Source organism: Desmodus rotundus, chromosome 5 (genome assembly GCF_022682495.2).
Source record: "Desmodus rotundus isolate HL8 chromosome 5, HLdesRot8A.1, whole genome shotgun sequence".
NCBI lineage: Eukaryota > Metazoa > Chordata > Mammalia > Chiroptera > Phyllostomidae > Desmodus > Desmodus rotundus.
The window spans coordinates 28,562,375-28,581,494 of NC_071391.1; the positions used below are offsets into that span (position 1 = coordinate 28,562,375).

The 19,120-nt window shown below is 36.0% G+C and overlaps 1 protein-coding gene across 4 annotated transcripts in view; it reads right to left on the reverse strand.

Moving 5' to 3' along the window:
* Positions 1–19,120, reverse strand: part of LUZP2 (leucine zipper protein 2) — a 351,835-nt gene that overhangs the window by 152,070 nt on the left and 180,645 nt on the right. For all 4 annotated transcript variants that reach the window (XM_053925801.2, XM_024558957.4, XM_024558956.4 and 1 more), the window contains exon 5: positions 8,968–9,030. In XM_053925801.2, coding sequence (XP_053781776.1) covers positions 8,968–9,030 — 63 coding nt within the window. The remainder of the gene's footprint in view (positions 1–8,967; positions 9,031–19,120) is intronic.

A 19,120-nucleotide genomic window follows, 5' to 3' on the forward strand; every position in this document is an offset into this window, starting at 1 on the left:
CTGTCGCAAATCCACCTGTGTTTGAAGTAGGGCTGGCTCTGTCTAACAAAGAAAATGCCCCATTCATCTGGCCATGCTGATTGGCTCAGGCATGCGAACACTTTAAGACTTTTCCTGGGATTTTTTTTTTTTTTTTTTTTGCTGGCGCTATCTGAAATGACTCTCTGCTTTGACTAATGTTTCTTAGCTGGTAGGGTGTGAATCAGATAGTGCTTGGTTGTCTTGTTTGCCACGTAGAGAGAGACACTATGAAAGACGGAACAATACTGTTTAGTGGTTAAAGAGATAGATCCCTGTCTTACCTTGGTATTTACATTTAAGTGAAGTGTGGAGTTTCTTATGTATTTCCTTGATTGTTTAGAATCATTTCCTAAGTAAATTCATATACAACATTGCTTATTGATGTCTTATTTTTACCTCAGAAGCCCATAGCAATAATGATGAGGATGATGATGACAATAGTTTCCACTTTTTAAGAGCTAAATGTCTAAATATATGATAAATGGCCCAGGCCAGTATGACTCAGTTGTTTGGAATGTTGGCCCATAACCAAAAGGCCACAGGTTTGATTCCCAGTCAGGGAATATACCTAGTTGCTGCTTTGGTCCCATGTCGGGGTATGTATGAGAGGCAGCCAATCACGTTTCTCTCCTTTACTCTTTCCCTCCCTTTCCCTCTCTCTAAAATCAATAAGCATGTCTTCAGGTGAGGATAAAATAAATAAATAAATATATGCTAAATCTCTTGCATGCATTGGTTTTTCATTTACAAAATTAATAGTATTCTGAAATACAGTATTCTGGAGTACATAAAACATATTCAATAATTTTTATAAAATTCATGAAATAAAAAATGAAAACCGTCCCTTTATTTGAAGCATGGTGGAAAACACCATATATTCTTCTGTCCAAGAATAGAAACAGTGACACAGATGCAGGCAGAGGCATTAAGTCACACGATTTCATCGGAGACTCATCCCTAAAATTGTTTACAATGTTGGCATCTAGCCAACATTCTGAAGCACGAAATTACAACTTGGCAGAATTGACTGCAATAGTAAATAAAACAAAATTTAAGGTAGACCCTTATCTCCAATAAAACAGCAGCCCTGGCTTACTTCTGAAATGCTGAGTAAGAATTCTGTACCTTTGCAAAGTAGAAAGTTCACGGATGTAGTTGTATCTGGTAGTGGAAATTTTCAAATTTATTTTTATGTGTTTTATGCTTTGGCCATATTGATCAGGTTGGCAGCCCCAACACCCTCGTATGACACATATTTACATCATTGACTTGCAAGAAAGCTTGACTGAAATTGGTTTCAGCTACCATCAAAATTAATTGCTTTCTTCACAACAATAAACAACTAGCAATAGTTTCACATACGTGGGAACTTTTGAAATATCAACCTTTTTTATATTTGCTGTCTGATCATGAATGAAGAGCTATAAATTCTAACCCTTGCAGAAGCCACCCCATCAGTGAAGCACTCAGTGACCACCACACCTCATAGGTATTGCCCTCAGCTGCCCTCTTACAATACTTTATTGTAAAATGCAAATTTCAATGTGTTTTATTATAGTTATTTTGTGTGATTTTTATAATTATTATTGTATCATTATATATTGTATGGAAAGTATTATCTATTATGTAATATTAAGTTATATTCTTTATATTATTCATGGTCAGAGTTTGTTTTGTAAAATTGAAATTTTATAATATTTCTGTCCCTCAGGAATAAAGCACAATGTTGGAACAAGTCTGGGAATTAAGTAATATGTTTATTCAAAAATGAATAAGTATATAGACAAATAAATCTTACATATGCAACTAAATAAGTAATATTAAAGCACTTCTACAGACAAAGTTATACTTAATGAAATATTTCCTCCTTGCCTGTTTAAAAAATGTCTTAAGCTGTTTGCTTGGAATGTATAAAATGCCATAGATGATGAAGTGGTTTGATTAGTATCACCCCAAAATTTAGTATCACATCCTGGGCCCTCAGAATGTGACTTTATTTGGCAATAGGGTCTTCCCATATGTAATTAAGTAATAACCAGGTTACACTGGACTAGGGTATCTGTTTAAGACAAGGGAGAACACACAAGGGCAGAAACACACAGAGAAGGCCATACGAAGCTGGAAGCAGAGGTTCTTGACAAGCCAAAGAAAAGCAAGCACTGCTGGAAGAGACCAGAAAATAGGAAGATGCAAAAAAAAAAAAGATTATTCCCTAGAGCAGGCGTAACAAACTCATTTTCACCGGGAGCCACATGAGCCTCGAGGTTGCCTTCAAAGGGTTGAATGTAGAGCTCCTTGCCCTTAGTTAAGGAGTAGTTACATTTGTACAGTCCTAAAATTACATTCGGCCCTGTGAAGGCAACTGCGAGGCTGATGTGGCCCCCGGTGAAAATGAGTTTGACACCCCTGCCCCAGAGTATTCAGAGGGAGTGTGGCTCTGACAACACTGATTTAAACTTCTAGTTTTCAACTGAGAGTACCTGTCTGTTGTTTTAAGCCGCCCAGTTTGCAATACTATTATAGAAACCCTAGCACCTAATACAGGTGGGTTATAGTAAACTTTAAATACTAGATGCACAATTAACCAGAATACCAAGTTGACCAAAACTTCTCAGAAATAATCACTTAAAAAAGCAATTCAGGAGAAATAAAGTGAAAAGGTTGCAAAGAAATCATTTGCACACAACTTGGGCATGTCCTTGACTCAGTACATGGCTGACTCAAACGCTCCTGCCTATTCACCTGCAGGCAGATGTCAGAAGCCCCTTGCAGGATGATGAGCCAGAGCACTCAGTGCACGACGCAATGCCCCATCAGCCTCACCTGCGGTGAGATGGAATCATTTGTTTAGAGAGTTTTATACCCATAACACTGAACCAAAATGGGTTTTCTACTTAAAATTTAGCAGAGTTTTCTCCAGATCGGAGGTTATTGACCTTTATTAATTTTGTTTGTTTGTTTCAGTCATAAACTCCCTCTGAGAATCTAGACCTTCTCATCTGAAAATACATATGTATAGATGCACCTATATTTTTTTCCGTTATTGTATAATTTCAAGATGGTGACAGATAATCTGATATCAATCTTTTTTATCTTTCAGGGTCTCCTAGCTACCCTATTGTAGAAAAAAATCACAAATTAGGTAAATCAGCTTCAAACTCCAAATTTGGAGGTAGTATCCTATTCAATCCATTAATTCATTGGTACTAAAAACAGACTTACGTGTGGTATTAATTTATTCTCACTGTACTCAGAGTCCTGGCCCTGAGATTGTTCGAAAAGATATGAATTATAATACTCTAGATAAGGTGAGGTTCGAACTTCAAAGATTCACCATCAGTTGAGAAAATTCACATCAATGCAGAGTTAAAAATCACACAATAATTAGAGGCAAGATGCCATGTATGCACACGAGATATTGTAACATGCATGCAACCGAATGCTCCATCAGTGGTGCTTGCAGCGTGTGTCTTAACCACTGAAAACCCATCGATGATGACCTGTCATATACTAAATCTAGTTACCATGGACTCTAACTTTTTTTAAAAAGAGTTATTAATACACAAGACACAACATTTTGGAAATTGTTTTCACAATGTGAACATTTTTTAGAGCTAATCCCACCTTTCTAAGGAAAAATGAAAGCAAACAAATTAGAAATCAAGCAGATATATCCCCCCCTATTCCTGGTGTTTCATTGTAACACTCACATAGATATGACTTAGGCTTGCTAATCAGATATGATCCCTGCAGTATGTCGATACAGAAACTGGTGATCTAGCTGTTATTCATTGTCTCCTGCACAAGGATTAGGGCTGTGGGAAAACAGATGGGATTATCCAGCTGGCTCACAGCTTCCTGATCTTGGCAGAGGTAGCTCTGCCTCAAGACAATCAACTCTGGGTATTTTTATGACTTGTCCCTAAAGCTCTGCCTACAAGCTGTTTATTCAGCTCTCCTAGCAATTTTGTGAAATTCCTATATGGCTTAATAAATCCTTTTCTTCTTATCAGAGGACTTTTTTTTTTTGGCCAAAACTGAGACCAGTAACTGATACGCTGTTCGTAAAACCCATGTTCCATTCTTCATATGCCTGGATATGTGCCAGGGACCATTAGAACTATTTGGAAATCCACAGACTGGTTAGTGATTTGACCTATGGGAAGCCTTTTCTCCCAGCCACTTATAACAATAACAATAAAACAAAACTTGAAAAAACAAAACAAAACTGTATACACCATGTGAAAACTAGATGAGCAAAGGAACTGAGAGACAGGAAAGGAAAATAGAGCCATGAAATAGAGAGAGGGAAAACCTATCACTGAGAGGGAGTACCTTTGACAAATTACTGATTTCCATCACTGGGCAGCATGGGACCCATTGGTTCCTGACTTTATTATCATTATTATTATTTAGTATGATTCCCTATTTTACCCTTAACTTAAACTATCTTGAATGAATCTCAGGAAAATAATTAACCATGAGAATCTATACTAAAGCAAAACACCATAGAAGAGAATGGAGAGGAAGGGACTACTCTTACCAACTTCCTTCCTTCCTTCCTTCCTTCCTTCCTTCCTTCCTTCCTTCCTTCCTTCCATCTTTCCTTTTCTTTTTCTTCCTTCCATCCTTCTTCCTTTTTCCACCTTTCCCTTCTCTTTGATCTCTATGTGCTCACTAATTCAATACTATTTTAATACTAATCTAAATCATGTGCAGTCAACTATGTATTCCTTTATAAAATCCTAAACATTATCACACACATTGCATTGAGTTTAAAACTAATCAAAATACTTGTCCCAATAGCTAACCTGTCTAATATTTCATTGTCTATATGTTATCATACTTATCACTTAACTTTTTTTTTAATGTCAAGGACCAATATAGACAAACTTATTTTCCCTTGGAAGGAAATTTAAAAATTTAAAGAAAATTGAAAATAACAATTGAAAGGTGTTTTGGAATATCAAATCAAAGAGAATTCTAAGCTTTGGAGTCTCTGTAACTGACTATACCTCATAATGATACGATTAGTACAAAAGGTCTGTCCAGAAGGCATCTACCTATGTAATAAGAAAAATGAGACCTTTATTGAAGAGGATACAAAATATAAGAAACATTGCACATAGGACAATGACATCTGAGTCACCTTCAAGGCAGGCACTTTGGGACCTCACACAGTTCTCCTAATTGTCATCAGGTGCCTGGTCATATTTTCCTGAATCTCATTGACAGTCTGAAATATCCTCCCTTTCAAAGGTGATTTTAGTTTTGGGAGAAGCCAGAAGTCACAGGGTGCCAAATCTGGGATGTAGGGGGCTGAATCACCAGGGTGATCTGATGTTTCACCAAAACACTCTGCACAAGATGTGATGCGTGAGTGGTTGCATTGTCATGATGAAGTTGCCAATCGCCAGTGGCCCAAAGCTGCGGCCTTCTCAACCATCCAAATAGTTTCCATGGAGGAATGTGCAAGCTTAATGCAAAATGTGATGCAGATTCGTTGTTCTACTCGCTCAGTTATTTTGAATGTGACGGCCACACAGTACACATGCTCACTCAATGGCATTTACCTTCCCCACTGACTAGTACAGTGAAGTTGTCCTTGTTCATGCATGTGCATTCCAGTCCACTCTCCTTGGCTGCCAGGTTACACCAATATTGCACAAACCATTCCTTATATTAACCATGGTTGGACTTTTTCTGGAGAGATCTCCTACATAAAGAAGTCAGGGAAGAGAGCTAATTTTCTGATTTATTTTTTCCTTTGTTTTATGTTAAAGTGCAAAATATTATGTATATTGTAACTGTATAATATCTAAATACAAAATAAGCTACTGAATGTGCAAGGATGGATTACAGGAGACACCAGAACTAGAGACAGATTAGGAAGTTACTAGAGGACCGGTGATACATCTACAATAAATCAATTTATGCATTGTGAGAAACCTCACAGTCTACAAATTTGTGCACAAAAGTACAGAGTGTATAGAAAAAATGTGACTGAAAAATGCCACCCACAATGTAACTTTGCAATCATAACATTAACAAAATAATAGTAATACTACTAAAAATACCACCACAATTTAATATTTTCTGGCATTTATTCCAAGAATCATAGTCAATCCTTTGCAGCCTTATACTTAGGATTTAGTGTTTTATTTTTCCTTTGAGATGTAGATCCTAAAGGGAATTGATTTTTAATAAATTACATTATCATGAACATTATAATCTGATGCATATCTTTTACTAATCTTTTTTAAGGCAGGAACCATCTTCATGATCTTCTATACTCACATCTTAGCCACATATCTTGGTGCAGTGAAAACCATTTTTTAAAACTGTTTGAAGTCACTAAATGGCCACTACAAGCACTAAAGCACAATATATGGCCTGTATATTTTCTTGTGTTGTAGTATTGCTAAAATTTCTGTAAAATATGACAAGGCTTCCCCCGGTTGCTTCAAATCTTAACATGCTGGGGAAAATCACACAGAAGTGAACACAATTTTTAAAAACTTACTGATATCACTTGACCATTTATTAATAACATATTGTAGACACTGGCTAGAAGTAATGCTCACGTGTAGAGAGATAAATGAAATGAAAAAGATTGCAATGCTCTCACTAATTCATCGTGTACACTCTTTCCACTCCCACTTTCTATTTTCTTCGTAAATTAAAAATGATTTCTATACCTCTTTCATCTTCACTTTTCTCTCTCTGTATTCTCCAGTGTTCTTTTCCAAGTAAGGTTTTACGTTCTGAAAGCTTGTGCCTCACAATGTTTGAGTCACAAACTCCTATGTAGCCTGTTTCAGATATGTTTGCCTGGGTGGAAAAATCAAATTGCTTTCTGCCCTACATAGAAGTTGATTGGAAAAAATGTGTAAATATTTTTCCTCTTCCAAGGGACACCTTAAAGTTAAAAACTAAATCCTAGGTGTTAATTTAAAAGTGTCTTTTAATAGTTACTTTCACATAATGGAAAAATGCTGTTATTTAAAAATAATTTTTCAAAAGTCCTTTTCTACAGGGACTTGCCCACTAACCTCACTCAGAAGTATTCTTCATCCCCGTATCATTACCCTCACTTTTGCATTTTGTTTAATCAGTTTACTGGCTTGATTTTCTCTACTTACTCCTGGACTACAATCTTCTAGGCAGTGTCTGTGTAGTTTTACTTTGCTCAATCTCTACATAGTCATCATTTGTCAAAATAATAAACCTAAAAATTGAAGGAATTAATGCAAAGGAGTCAAATTAAAAGCTGATAATATGTGTTCACCATTCAGTTGATGATATATGCTCACCATTAGGTTTTTTTTTTTTTTTAAGGAAACAAAAACTTTTTGGTTATCAATTTTCATCTTGCCAATTTTCAATGTTGTGAATGTAGGCAGTAGTAAATTTAATTACAAAACTTATGTTTAGCAGATATTACTTCTGCAGCATTGTATTTCTCTTAGAATTATTCTGGCCTACATACCTAAAGTTAGTATTATATTCTAAAACATTACCCAGAAATAAAATATTTTATCCATCCTCATATGTATTGGTTATGAATAAATTGTAGTTTGATTTTGAAAGTGCTTCTTCCTTAGTCAAATGCTAGATTTTAAAAAATTATCCAAGATTAAAAGTTAGCTGGTGAGACACATAGAGACTTAGATTAACCCATAATCCTCTCATTAGCATACAACCCAGTACATGTTTTGCGTGAGTAAATGTGTATAAGTGCTAATGGACTTTCTTTCCTGTTTTAATACTGTCTTTGACGTTGTTTTAAATGATCCCCTTGTCTTAAATGATCTGTGAGCATTTTTGACTAAAGCAACCTAGACCTCTCACTGAGCTTTCACTGAGCCTCAGTGAACAAGAAATTATCCAGCATACCAGGTGTTCTGGTAACTCTGATGTGACATTTTCCACCATGAACAGGAAATCCACAAAGATTTAGGTTTTAGGGAAACATTATCAATCCTACTCCATCCCTCTTTCTTGAAAATACTGAGAAGAAAAATCATTAGAAAGGCATTAAAATACAATGAAATCATCAGAAAACCATTTAAAATGTTCTTGCTTTCCGTTCACCCTTACAGCCTGTGCACATCCGAGAAACCGTTTAATATCACAATCAGAGTGTTGGCGCTGCCTGTTGACATCAAGGCGTTTGTAAAGTCTATTTTTTAACCTGGACACCGGGTGGAAATCATTTAGGAATAATGTATTTAAATGACTCAAAAAATAAAAGAAAGCAAGGAAGAAGAGAAGGAAAGGAAGAAAGAGAAACTCGTAAAAGCTAACGTGATTGATTTGGAATAAAAAACAAATCATAATTAGTGGGATTGATCAAGGAAGATGTACTAGGAATTGGTCATGGTTTAATAGTCCTAAGTAACAAATTGTATTTAAGAAAAAAGTAAATGAAGAGGTGGAAATAAAAACATGATGAAGGATTTTTTTTAAATATAGTATCGATAGTTGTACAGCAAGACAGAACAAGAATCGAAAGGAAGAAAAGTGTCTAATATTATATAGGTTCTTACATTTTAAAGGCTATAATGAAAGTTGTTACAGTTTATTTTATTCAAACCTACATTACTTGAGAATTCTTATATAAATTTTCATTCTCGATTGGGTCTTCCTAGCATGAAGTCAATGTCTAGCTAGCTTTCTTCTTCAGTGTCGGTGATGTTAATTGGTAGACAAATTTATGAAATGAAAATAGATTTTTAACATTTCCCAAGCCAAATATAATGAGAATGGAAAGTGAACTAGAGATATAAGAACTGATAACATTATTAAATAAATGTAAAAGTAGGGATTAGCACATAACTAAAGACCAAACCTGCATGTGATCATTACTCCAAAGCTTTCGGCAAATCAATGTGTTTGTGTATATTCTTTGATTCATATAAAATTTGCATGAAATATATGCCTTACCTCATTCTGAAGATCTCGGATCATTTTGCTCTTCCTTTCCATTTCAGTCTTTAAAAAATTAATCTGAAAATGAATAGAAAATTACCTATACACATTTCTCAGTTACTTTTGTGGCTTTTATAAATTTATTTTCATAATTTTGGAGATGTAAATAATCATATTTTATCAACATTGAAAAAGAAAAAAGGATTGAAATTTTCATTAATTGAACTTGTATTGATCAGTTCACACATATATCTCCTGAGTATATACAAATAGCCTTTTCTCATATAATAAAATGTTTATTTTTTTAAAAATTCAGAATCCATGCACACTATGAGTGTTATCCTCTTATCTGTTTAAATGTCAAATTTAAAAAAAAAATGTGGCTCTAAGGTTGAGCTTAGGAAAATATTCCTAAAACACTGTCCAGGTCATTTTGACCTGTGGTAAAGTTTGAAAGCAGTTTCATAGTGATATTCATGAACTCAAAACTACAGAATGGTATAAATGCTGTACCACAGAAATCATGATATATCCTGTTGAATGTGATACTGCTGGGAACTTAAATTTAGACCAGTAATTCAAACTCCATTTGCATAAGCATAGCACATTATCTACTTGAATACTTTGGAAAAAAAAGTCAGTGAAGCATAGTAGCTAAGATTTGAACCTTTGCTGTCACTGAGGTTTACTGTAAGAAAAGCTAACTGTATGACAGTGGATGAAACATTTAATTTTTTCAATTTTCTAGTTTTGGTGGTCTCATGTAGAAAAGTAAAAGGATATAGAAGAAATTAATTTCATTAATATATTTTATTTAATGCAATGTACTTAAAATATTATCATTTTGACATGTAATAGACTCAATGCATTTTTTTGCCACATACCTTCAAAATCCACTGCATGTCTTACACTCACAGCACCTCTCAGTTTGGAATAGGCATTTTTAATGCTCAGTAGCCTCATGCATCTATTGGTTATGCATCTAACAACAGAGTCTTTAAAAAATGCCTAGAAGTCTACAGAAGAGATTGGCAATGTGAATCATGTCTAGAGATAAACTGAATCAGTAGAAATCAGATAAAGACTAAAGTTAATTTTCACCATATAGACAGAATTTAAGTTAGTTCTGACATATTTCAAACATAAAAGAAGGGGCAAAAATTAATATGTGTTCAATAAAATATTTCTGGGCTCAATCCTAATGATAAACATACAAAAATGTTTTGTCCACTTTTATTCAAACCTTGTAAAAAAGCATTTATGTATAATCCTCTTAAAGCCCTACCTAATTGTTCCCCCATCTCCCCAAAGGTAGTGATTGCCCTGAAGTTCATGTGTATTCGTCTTGTGCGTGTTTTCCTGCATTTTACTTATTGTGTATTGTGTAAAGCCTGACAACACATGTTAATACCCCCTCTTTCTGGTTGAACAGGTGTTCATTGCTGTTGTTGGTGGAAACCAGGTTGTTCCACAGGATTGTGAGGAGAGCCTTCCAAGGGCCCATGTATGGGAGATTGTGGTGTGGCAAGGTTTATTTGAGTGGAAGTGGAAGCTGTCCCTGGATTTCCAATAACCCATCTCTTCTGTCCCACCATGAAAGTAGTCCAGTTGTGTCCTCATCAAGGCCACAACAAAAGTCAGTGTCCAGAGTTTCTGCTGCATTTTAAAGCTTAGTCTTTTGGAGCCCATGTGGTCATGTTTTCCTGGGCAAGACAGCTCACAAATAAATTGTGCAAGCATGAGTCACAATCAAGAGAGAAAGAGAGAGAATGAGCTTCTTTGTTGCTCTGGGATTATATTAACTTGAGTTTGGTATGGACCAGATGCTCTTTCAAAATAACTAATAAATTTCCAATGCTTTCACAGGCTTTTTGATGGCTCCACCCCCTAGACAATCCATTGTTCCCCCAGTCTAGTCTGACAGCCCTCTGTGGTCAAGGCCCTCTCCCTGTACCTCTTGGACTTTCACTGTGCATGTGTTTGCCTCTCCCTGCCCCCCTTTCTCTCCCATAATCTTGTACCAAAGAGGGGAAGAGAGAATTGTTAATCCCAGCAGAGCAATGCTATGACCCCCTCGGGTGTGGAGCTGTAGCTTCCTGGCGAAGCAAATAGGCTCATGCGCCCCAGTTTATTAAGGTCATTATCCCCTTTGCTTCCTTTTCTTATTAATAATTAGCTAATCACCTATGGTAAAATTACCATTCCCTCAGATGGTAGTGGAAATCTAAACCAAACAATTTTTGATGGTCAAACTACATACAAAAATGAAGCAGAAGCCTGAGAACTACTACGTCTATTGTTTGGCATGATAATATTCAAGATACGTTTAAACTAAGAAGATACCGACAGCAACCTCAAAACAAGAGTCACATTCATTGTCCCATTAGGAACATAAAGTTTAATTTGGTTGACGAAACAGAGCTATCACTGAAAGGACTTGATGTCATTCAAAATTAGACATGTATGCAGAGCGATAGTGTATGCCCCAATAAACAGCTTCTACACCCATTTCTATCATTTCGTGCAGCTCTTAGATTACTGAGGGAGACTGGACTGGCCCTTGTTGATCTTGTTATGATTTGTAAGACACTCTCAGCAATAACCATCAGGAATCTTTAAAAAAAGTTGTTACTTGTAAGTCCTGAAAATTACATGCCATACCTGGAGCTATGCAGTAAGAGAGGGGGGTATAAAAGGGTGGGGCGGGGGAAGAGGAGGCAGGAAGAAGCTAGGACTCAGGTTCTGGCTTTATTGAGGTTGAAGGAGAAGACTTGGGTTCAAGGGTTCACTCTTTACTGGTGAATTTAAATCAAGATGGACATTCAAAGTGTAGGAAGAGAAAAGCAAGTGGCCCAAATAGTTGTTGGTCAGTTATGGAGCTCAACCAGGATCTCTTAAAACAAAGGAGCAGTGTATGGGGGAGAGGGAGGGAAAGGGGAGAGATACGTGGGATTCTGTGGCTGGCAGTGTGTTTTTTGAGAAAGCCATCTTTGAAGAAATGCCTCTTTGTGGTGGACACCTCTGAAATCAAAGCTTAAGCCATGCATTTGAGTTACTGTAGAAGTGGAGTTCTTGCGGTGTCACTAGGAAAATATTTTCCTGAGACCAGTATGGGAAAATGGGGCTCCGTGGTGAATTTCACTGATATAAACGTAAGGGGGTTCCCTCCTGACTTCCCAATGTCCTATCTCCATCCATCTCACCATGGAAAATCAGGGCCAGAAATAAAGTCAATGTCCAAAGATCCTGGGCCATATTAAAGTTCAATCCAGTCAAGCATCCAGCTAGCTTAGCATGTGTTTCCAGCTGCAGTCCATTGCTGTGCTGCTGTATTCAGGCTCCCGCCTGGAGCCTGCTGTTGGGAACCACCCTGCCTGGTTTCAGAAGCTGTAACCCCCCATGGATAAGGCTGAGTCAGTGACCTTGGGGCCATAAGCCACTAAGGAGACAAAGCTTATCTCCCTGGGAGGGAGGGGTGCTGCCTCTGCCCACTTTACTTTACCCTGCTTGGCCCTGAGCCTGACCAGTTAGCCAATGACGGATAAGATTCCTCAAGGGAGGGACAACCTAAGACAGGCATGATCATGAAGAGGCCCACAGGGAAGGTAGTAATAAATTAATTCTTAGAGACAAAAATGCCATTTATTTATTTATTTGATAAAAAATGAAAGAACATAGCAATACTTTATTCTTAATGAGAGGTGAAGTTTGAAGCTAATTATTACCTTTAGACTAATTATGCCTCACTTAGGGTAAATTAAGCCATGAAAATTAACAAGAGTAATGAAATGCCTCCAATGAGCATCAATATCTTCAATTACTCTGGTTATACCTGAGAGCTCATTCTTCCTAGCTATTAAGTATTTCACGAGGTACACAGATGTGAAAGATTTGCCACTTTGTTATTTGCTTGTGTATAAAAACAAATGTTCACATGTTCATAAAAACATTTTCAACAGAATTAAATCAAGACAGCTTTATTTCTTTTTCAACTTAATTTTTCAAAAAATTATCTTCTTTTCTATTTTGTGATTAAAAGTATTATTACCATTAAGTTTCAGGCATTTTAGTTTGAAAGTGCCAAATGTTGTGATATTTATAACATCTTTGGCATAAAATATACAATTTTTTATTTTTATGGAAAAAGTCGTAGTAATGAGATATGCAATGAAGGACAGCACATCTTTTACCTGCTCAAAATCTGAAACTGAACCACAATATTTACAGAGCCAAGTCCAAATGTCTTTACTTTGAGAGTGAGCAGTTACAGTTTTCTTAATCTCCCTTTCTTACACAATTATACCAACTTTAGTTTCCTTGGCAGGCAAAAATAATTATTTCTTTATTTGCAACAGTAAAAATCTATATTAATTCAATCATTTAGTTAACCTACAATCTTCAAATAGGGAGAAAAAGCAAATCGAGTCTTCATCAAAATTTGGATGTGTCATGGCTCCCAGTGATATGAAACATGTCTTCTCCTAGATTCTAGCACAGAAACATTAAGTATATTATAAATATATTCATGTAACTTTATATTATATAGTTATATCATTATACATAATAGTTATATAAATATATAAGTACTCATATATGTATGTAAATGCTTACGTATACTATTTATGTGATATATTTTATATAACTATATAAAGTAGTTTTAATAAATGGATGTTTTCCTCATATTTGTTAAGGTTTCTGTCACCTCTTTGTGGATTCTGACTTAGAAAATAGTCATTCAATTCAAAACATAGAACAAATTCTCCCCCAGATACAAGAATTATTTACTGCAGCTACAGATGTTTGCATTTATTGTTCATGATGATATATTTTGTTAATATACTCTTGGATATGTTTGTATAGGATTTTTGCATCTATATCCACTAGTGAAAAATATCTATGTTTATTTATGCATGTTGTCATTAATTGATTTGAAAACATAAATGTGCATGTTCATAAAGTAAAATGAGAATTTTAGCTCTTTATTAATTTTCCAGAAAATTATTTGCTGGGGGATTTGCCTAGGAATTAACTGATCTTTAAGGTAGAAGTCAACATTAAAACCTTCTGGCCCTGGAATTTTGGGGAAATTATTTTTTTAGCCCAATAAAATTCCACCCATATTAAGTTATTCAAATAATAATTTTCTTCTCACAGAAATTTTGGCATTTTATATTATTTATTTATCTAAGAAGTTACATATAAATGTTACAATTTATAAGTGAATGTTGCTTATTTATAATGCTTTTATTTTTTTGAATCTCTATTGTGAATATGGCTATTTGCTCATTTTTATTTCATGTATTAAAACTCAAGTCTATCTTTTTATACTTATAAAGTCTCTCTAAAAGTATATTTATTATAATCTCCTCAAAAAATTAAATTTATCTTTTTGGTTTTTATTTTATTAAATTTTACTAGCCTTTACAATTTTCTCTTTCCTTTTATACTGAGTTAGAAAATTAGTATTAAAACATATTTTTAATGTTTCTTTTCCACTTTCCTTATGCTGCTGCTTTATGTAAATTTTTATTGTTACTACTACTTATTACTTTATTTGAGGAACTTACACAGTCAAGTGTGTTCTTTATTTTAGCCATTGGGTATTATATACAATTAATATTTCCAGCTAGATCCATCTTATGGCTTCATGTTCTTTCTGTGTACTGTTAATAGCTCTTATCTCCTTGGGTGTATTTAAGATATTTAGCTTAAATTCTTAGTTCCTCTATTTCAATAATTCTGCTTTAGTGTACACATATGGTCCAATGCACTTTTTTTTTCTTTTTAGTGTCTCTATATCTCAAAGCTCAGATATCATGTCATTTTAGCTTCTTAGTTTATTTACTCTTTCGGTTATTAGCTACTCTGGGTGGCAATGTGTATAGGAAAAGAGCCACCAAAAAAACAATGAAGCCGTCCTGGTGAGAGAAGGAAACACCCAGGGCAGAGGACCTTAGAGCCCCAGAATCCTGCTGAGAGCGGAAGTGTTAAGTAGGGACTGCACAATTCTGACACCTGCGACTGCTCATGTCAGCAGGCTGGAGCCTGCACTGATGTTACAGTGATGACAGAGAGGCCTGAGTTGATGCTACGGACTCCCAGGGTGAAGGAAAGGGAGGTGATACACCAAAGGAAGATTCGAGAAAAGCAGAAGAGCAGAATTTACAGATGTTCTTCAGCCTGCCTTCTCATGCATCCCATGGCTGCCCTCTGCGCCTGCCAACAGCAACCAGAGCCCCTCAGCACTCATGCACTCCTTCCTGCGAGGCCGCTATCTTCCCAGAAAATAATTTATTTTCCCATGACTTATTTCGTTTTTGACTTTTGGACTGGTTTCTGTCCATTCTTTGGTCCATATTTTCCCCTAACTTCTACAGTTTCTCTAGGTTGGATTTTGGGGTTTTGGAGGAAGGCATTAGTAATGTCTTCAGTTTGTTACTTGGAGAATAATTCAACAATTTTGCATTGCTTGAGTGCTTCTGATGATGATGGGTTAAAAAAAGGAGAAAAGGATATGGTTTATTCTAAGATTTCTAGTTCTTACTAAAAGACTAATAAATATTTATTAAATGGATAGCTCAGCAATAAACTCTTGATAAAATCAAGAAAGAAAAAGCCTGGCTACTTTCCATACATTTTGAATATGAAAATATAGGAAGTCAAGGACACCGTTGAAGAAATAGATTAGAGTGGAAATTACAAGAGCATGTCACACAGAAGAAGGATGCTTATGGCTTACTTGACCGGTTTTTTTCATGATAAAAAGATAAACAGATGGACAGAAACGTGAATTTACTTATGTTTGCGCATGTGCGTATGCATTGAATGTGATTAAAATACATTTCTATAATACACTGTTCTAGTGGGTATGGAAGACAGGTAGAGAGAAGAGAAATTCCAGGGATATTTTCAGCTCTTACTCATGAAAAAAAAAAAGAGTTCTCCTAGGTACTATTTGAAAAATAAAATTATTGTGTTTCAGAACTGAATATGTAATGTACTCAGGGAGTTTTCCAGAGCAGTGACTCCAAAGTGAACCTGTTTAATATTTTGTTTTGGTTTTTGTTTTCTGCATACATTATTGTAAGCTGTCAACGTGTAAAATACTTGTAGATCATTGCCAACGATGATTGCTTTTTTGTTTACTTAACATCAGTTTGTGTGTGTGTTATGAAGATAGTCTACTGTCAAAAACTTGCTTTTAACAGCAGATTTATGAAACTGCATCTGTTTTTCTTTCCTTCCCCTAGTGGAATACATGAAGGGGCAATTATACTGCAGATGATGTGGTGACAGCAGGAATGCCTATGTTATTGTAATAGCATATACGAGGGCCCCACATGTGGGGCCACACGATCTATGGGAGTCAGGAAGGGATCTCAAGAGATGGGTTCTCTGCTCTGTGGAATGTTTCAGAAACTCATTAAGTTGTCCAATATTAGGGGAAAGTGGACATTTATCTGTGTAAGAAAGGGAGACCAGTCTATTTCCTAGTTCTGATCTTTAATTCTTTGGGGTATAAATAAAAGTCTAGAGCGTTCTTATCATAGATGATGCAAAGTTTTTATCAGCCTCTGTCCCAGAATGTCACAAGCAGATAATTCTCTAAAGGGGAATACAACCCCATAAGAGGCTCCCGTTGGAAAACCAAGCCTCCTGACGTTAAAGCTTTCTGAAATTCACTCTCTTCTGTCCTTCACTTTCCATTTTCTTGTCTCCATTTATAAATTCTGGCAAAAACCAAAGACCAAGATAGTAACTTCTCATTTACACATTGGGCCAGCTCCAGTAGAGCTTCTTTTGAAGTCATTTGGACATTTTGTCCCTACAGTGAACTGTCACAATAATACATAGACTCTCTGACTTCGTCACCAGATGGGTGCATGGGTGTACGCATTTGTTGTCTTTAAGACAGGAGTGAGGCATTCCTCTGGCATTACTTCCCATTTCCTAGTGATACCAAGCTTTTAATTTCTAATTAAAGGTTTACACATCATATGACAATTTTTACGTTCCTATGTTTATTGAATAAAAGATACAATGAGTAAGAGGGAATCCTGTCCTGAAATGCATTCTGACTCTCTCGCCCCCATGTCTGTCTCTGTCTCTGTCGTTCCATGTGCACACACTCACACACACAAGTGCACCCACATATGTACACATATATCTTTATATACCTACATAAACCTCTATGTACATACATATATAGTTTATATAGGTATGCAAAAACAAAGTTGACACCAATAGTGAATAAAACAAAGAAAAGTCAGTCTGCAGTTAAGAAAATGCAAGCCAATGGTAAAATGTCATTTGAATCATCTAGTAGTTATTAGTGAAAATGAAGTCATTAGTGAAGAGTGAAGAGTCATAATGAGTCAAGAGTCATTAATGAAAATGACTCTTGGTCACTAATAGGTAAAATGTCTGATACCCACAAAGAAAGCATTCCTAACTTTCTGGAAACTCCAGGTCAATCTCAACCAATTTTAAATCATCTTTTCAGAACAGATACTGGCAACTTGAACAACAATATTATTTTGAACATCAATATAAGCAGAGATGAGGAAAGATCATTCTAAATTATAAACAATGAAATACACATTATTTTAATCTTCCTTTTTTCAGGTACTTATTCTTCTCTCATCCCTGATCATTCTTACTGTGATATTAATAGATAATAAAAGATTTAAGTGGGTATAAAGAAGAAATAGTGATAGTAATGATTATGATGGTAGTAACTCATTGTGACACTGTGATTTGTAATAAGAAATATACATATTTTTTTGTCCATAGTTCTTGGTTCACAGCTCCTAATACCCTTGGAATTTCCTAAGTGCTTTTGGATAGCACCTTAGGATGCGGTCCTGTTTACAGTTTATTCAACCTGCAGTCTCTCTCCCATCTGCAGAGGTCAGGGGAAAGGGACTAAAATTGGAGGACTGGGCCTTTAGTCCCTTTTCCCTGGCCTCTGCGGATGGGAGAGAGACTGCTGGTTGAATTAACTGCAGGCAGCCAAACACTTAATCAATCATGCCTTAGTAATAAAGCCTCCGCATACATCCACAGCACAGGGCTCAGAAAGCTTCTGCATTGGTGAGCGCAGGGAGCCTTGTGCAGAGTGACGCCCTAGGAAAACATGGAAGCTCCATCTCCTTTCCCTACTGCTTGCCCTTTGCCTCTCTTCCACCTGCTGTTCCTGAGTTATATCCTTTCGTAATAAACCAGTGATCTAAGTATGTAAAATGTTTGAGTTCTCTGAGCCTCTCTAGCAAATTAATCAAATGAAGGTTTTATTAGGACTTCCAATCTGTAACAGGTGGGTTAGAAGCACAGACAGGTGCCTGAACCCCAAAGTAGAGAACAGTCTTGTAAGATTTTGATACAATTCTGAAGTTGCTTATAATTGATTATCTACTCTGTTCAACCCTTTGCATGCATCAGCTCATATAATCACCAAATAAACTGTTATAGAAGTAGCACGGACACACTTTTTACAATAAAATAGCCTGAGAGATAAAATTAATTTCTTATATTTACTCAGTCAGGAAGCAGTGCAGATGAAATAGGGAAGAAAAGAAGAGAGCAAAGGAGAATGTTATTTGTTTAATGCTTACTATCTCCTATATGCCTGATGTGATTTTAGGGAAATTGTATATGTTATTTTAATTTCAATCATCCCCCAAATGCTGAAAATAAGGGAACTTGGAGAAGTTAAAGAGCTTGTTCAAATTCACAGAGTTAGTAGATGGCCCCCCTGGGAATTTAATACCAGAATAATCTTATTCTGGAGCACACGCTAGGTTAGGAATCCACTTAGGAAGTTTTTGGTTTAGTAGAGCATTTCGGGTAGGAGAGGGTAACCCCGCCCACAAGATTCCATGTTGAGCCATAAGAAAGGCACTATGAGTGTACTCAGATGAGGACAAGGTGGACTGGGCCAGTGCTGCCTACTTTCTCCAGCCAGCGATGCAGCCATTGTCCATGACATTTCTCATATTCTAACTTTGGCTGTGCTCTTTCAAAAGTTATAACCCTCTTCTTTTTAGAAATTAGGAACAGTTTGCATAGCATATTGGAATAATCATGCGTTCATGCCTTGGCACTGTGTTAATACAAGCAAGAAAGTTGTCTTTTCTGAGTTTTGTTTAGTAAAAAATGATAAATGTGT